This window comes from Emiliania huxleyi (genome assembly GCF_000372725.1).
Source record: "Emiliania huxleyi CCMP1516 chromosome Unknown EMIHUscaffold_1852, whole genome shotgun sequence".
Classification (NCBI taxonomy): domain Eukaryota; phylum Haptophyta; order Isochrysidales; family Noelaerhabdaceae; genus Emiliania; species Emiliania huxleyi.
The window spans coordinates 517-3,941 of record NW_005200736.1 but is presented as its reverse complement, the minus strand read 5'-3'; the positions used below and the strand labels follow the sequence as shown (position 1 = coordinate 3,941).

At 65.7% G+C, this 3,425-nt stretch overlaps 1 protein-coding gene across 1 annotated transcript; it reads right to left on the bottom strand.

Moving 5' to 3' along the window:
- Window positions 1-123: 123 nt before the first annotated feature.
- On the bottom strand, window positions 124-1,965 carry EMIHUDRAFT_460689 (viral DNA ligase; the record flags this gene model as incomplete). Its single annotated transcript, XM_005782821.1, has 4 exons — window positions 124-813; window positions 934-1,296; window positions 1,465-1,535; window positions 1,632-1,965. Coding segments are annotated over 4 exons (1,458 nt in total), but the record flags the coding sequence as incomplete, so codon positions are not given.
- Window positions 1,966-3,425: the final 1,460 nt, after the last annotated feature.

Below are 3,425 nucleotides of genomic sequence, written 5' to 3'. Positions count from 1 at the left end.
TTCGTCGTCGTCGTCCTCCTCCTCCTCCTGCTCACCGTCGCCAGCCGCTGCGGCGGCCGCCGCGGAGCCGCCCGCGTCGCCGCCGCAGCCGGAGCCGCCCGCGAGCGAGGGGAGGTCGATGACGGTGCCCTTCTTGAGGCTGATGAGGCCGTGGATGTACTCCGCCGTGCTCGCGTCCGACACCTCCTTGTCGTCGCGCTCGCGGACGAGGCGCGGGAAGCGGATGGAAAAGGCGGAGCCCGTCGATTTGTTGCCCTCGGTGAAAGCGGCACCCTTGACCTCCCACACAAAGCACCCCTCTTCGTCGGAGGGGGCCGCCCGCAGGACCGCGTCGGGGCGGCTGCCTCCCTTTGCCTCCTGCGGATACCAGCTCGGCAGCTCGTCGGTGGGGTCGAGGCGGCGCAGGAGCGGCGTGTCGCCTCCCGTGAGCGCGCCCTTGAGCTCCTCGAGGCGCGCCATCGAGAAGCCGTTTGAGAGCTTGCACACCACGCGCCACGCGTCCTCCTCCTCGTCGAAGCAGCCCATCAGGAAGCTCGAGTAGAGGGATGCCTTCTGGCCGGTGCCGAAGAAGGCGCCGAGGACTACGAGGTCCACCGAGTCGGCCATGTCGACCTCGGCCGCGTCGCAGGCGGCCTCGCCGAGGTAGTCCTTCTTGATCTTGAGCCAGACCTTGCGGTCGTTCGGCACGTACGGCCCCGCCGCATCCTTGATCATCAGCCCCTCGAGATTCTGCGCGTCCGCCTCGCCAAACGCCCTTGCCACGCCCGCGCTCGTCCGCATGAGCTTGCAGTCGGAGAGGCGAACTTGCTTCTCCTGCGGAGGGGGGCATGTGAGTGAGACCCCGCCTGCTAGTCCTTGGTAGCGCTCCATGCATCTTGGGCGTGACTGCAGTGATAGCCAGCGACTAGGTGAAAGAGCGAGCTCCTGCGGCACGAGGGCAGCCTCGAGGATCTGGCGGCGCCGCTGCAGTGGCTCGGAGGTGAGGGCTCCCCCGTCCAGCGCGAGCAGGTCGAAGACGACGAGGCAGCAGGTCGCGTCCTTGTGCTTCTTCTGCTCGTGCACGCCCTGCGCGCCGAAGGCGAGCACCGTGCCGTCGGCCGCCATCATCACAACCTCGCCGTCGAGCACCACCTCACGCGCAGGCCCTCCCGGCGAGAGGGGCGGGAAGGCCTTGCGCAGCGCCGCCTCGAGGCCGATCACCTTGGTGGCGGGCACGTCCTTGAGGGAGCGCGAGAAGAAGGCGACGCCGCCGTCGCGGGTCATGTGCACTTGCAGCCGCTCGCCGTCGTACTTGACCTGACAAGGGCGGGTGTCGGTGGAGTGACCTGACAAGGGCGGGTGTCGGCGATACGCAACGCCTCGGCGTGGCGGCGGGTGTCGGTGGAGGCGAGGGCGAGAGGGCGGCGCCAGAGGTGGCGGCGGCGCCTCGACGAAGAAGCCCGTTGGGAACTTCTTGACGGGCACCTCAAACGAGTTGCACTGCCCCGCGAGCTGCGGCTTGCACGGCCGCCCCGCCGCAACCATGCCGCCGCCGACTCCCTTGCCCTTGCCCTTGCCCTTGCCGCCGCCGCCGCCGCCGCCGCCGCCGCCGCCGGTCTTGGAGGCGGTCTTGGTGCCGGCTTGCAGCTGACAGATGGCTTCGAGCTCGTGCGGCTGCGCCTTGAACCTCGCCCACGCGCCCTCGCCACCGATGCCCTTCAGGATGGTCGCTGCGCCCGCCCCGAGGCGCAGGTCCTTCCGCACGATCCGGACGAGCACCTTGAGCTGCTCGGGCGCCGTGCGAGGGACGATCTCGGCGAGCAGGAGCCGCGTCATCGCGGACGGCTGGGCGAGCTTGTTGAGCCAGTCGTTGACGGCGGCGAGGGGCAGCGGGGGCGGGGGCGGGCTCGGAAGCACGGGCGACCGCTCGTAAAAGTGCTGCGCGCTGAGCCCGACGTCGTCGCTGTTCTCGAGGTGCGCCGCCATCGCGACCTCGGAGCAGCGCAGCACGGCGGCGAGGTGCGAGATTAGCGACTTGTCCTTGAGCGAGTAGGTCCGGTCGTCGTGCTGCCCCTACGAGCTCCGCCGGTGCTCAGCCGGGATCGAGCTGAGAGGCCGGAGGAGGTTGCCCGCGCCTTGGCGGGCAGCAGCAGCCGCGCGGTGAGGTATCGGTCCTGGGGATGCGTGAGTTTGCGGAAGTGACGTTCGACGATCGCCTGCTTCTCGAGCGAGCTGCCTCCACCCACGCCGCCCTCCCTCAGAGACACAGTCCCGGCATCTGTGATGGGGCACGCTCTCCCGCCCGTCGCCAGGGCTCATAGATAGACTCGGTCGAAAGACCCCAGATTATTTATTGGCATCCATGCCTCTCTGGACAGGGTGGCCCGCCACAAGGACCCCAGGAATTGCGACTCGCCGCTTTCCTCCCGCTGTGATTCTGTGTGAGCTCTGTGTCTTGATTTGCCAACAATATACCTAAATGCGGAATCGACCCTATCCAGTGCTCAAGTGCTCAAGTGAACACAGAAGCCCAAAAAGTCGCGAGCGGCAGTCCACGACGAGCCAGCCTGCTGCCGGCTCGCACGGCAGCCTTTTCCTCTCGACTAGCCTCAACTTCCGTACAGTCAACATTTTGTCGCTGCGTGCTCGTGGCGAGCTGTGGCGGCGGTCGAAGTTGGCCCAGATTCGACGACGAGCGCCGAACGATAGTAGTGTCTCTGTTCGCCCTGTGCATGTCAGGCCAGGCTGCAGCAGGGCACTACCATCGTGCTGCCCTGTTGCAGCCTGACTTTGCCCACTGTGCACAGTCGCCAGAGCACCACCACCGCCCGGCATCGTGTCACGGCGAGCTCCTTCTGCGCCCGCTCGCGAGGCTCTCGCGCTGGCACACTTTGGACATCTTCTGCTCGCGTTCGGCGAGCTCTTCTCCGCACTCCTGCCACGGCGCCGTCACCACACACCTTCTGGCCGGCCTGAGCCGCGCGGGGTTGCCGGCGGGGGCAACGTATCGACCTCTCTCTGGTGCCACCACGGGCCGCGACGCGGCTGCTGGCAGCAGGCGTGAGGAGGCAGTGTGCCGGCACAGTCGAGCCGGAGCATCGGGTTCTTGATGCTTGTGGGGTCAAGTTTGACCTTATGTGGTATAATATGCAACAATAATGCTATGCTATCTCCCGGCTTTTTGAGATATGATCCCTCAAAGTCGAATTATGGTTTACTGGTGACCATAGTAGTGTCTGGCATGTTTGCGTTTCTTCAAACGAATCCTTTAAAGTCTCGACAATCACCAAGCTGCTTATGTGGCACCGCAGAGGCTCCCTTGGGGATGCTTGAGGCCACCCCAACCACTCACGAAGCCGTACGTGGACGAATTCAAATCTACTTTTATGGTTTACCTACACTAAGGGAGTATAAAATGAACTCGGGGGCACGGGACGCGGCACAAA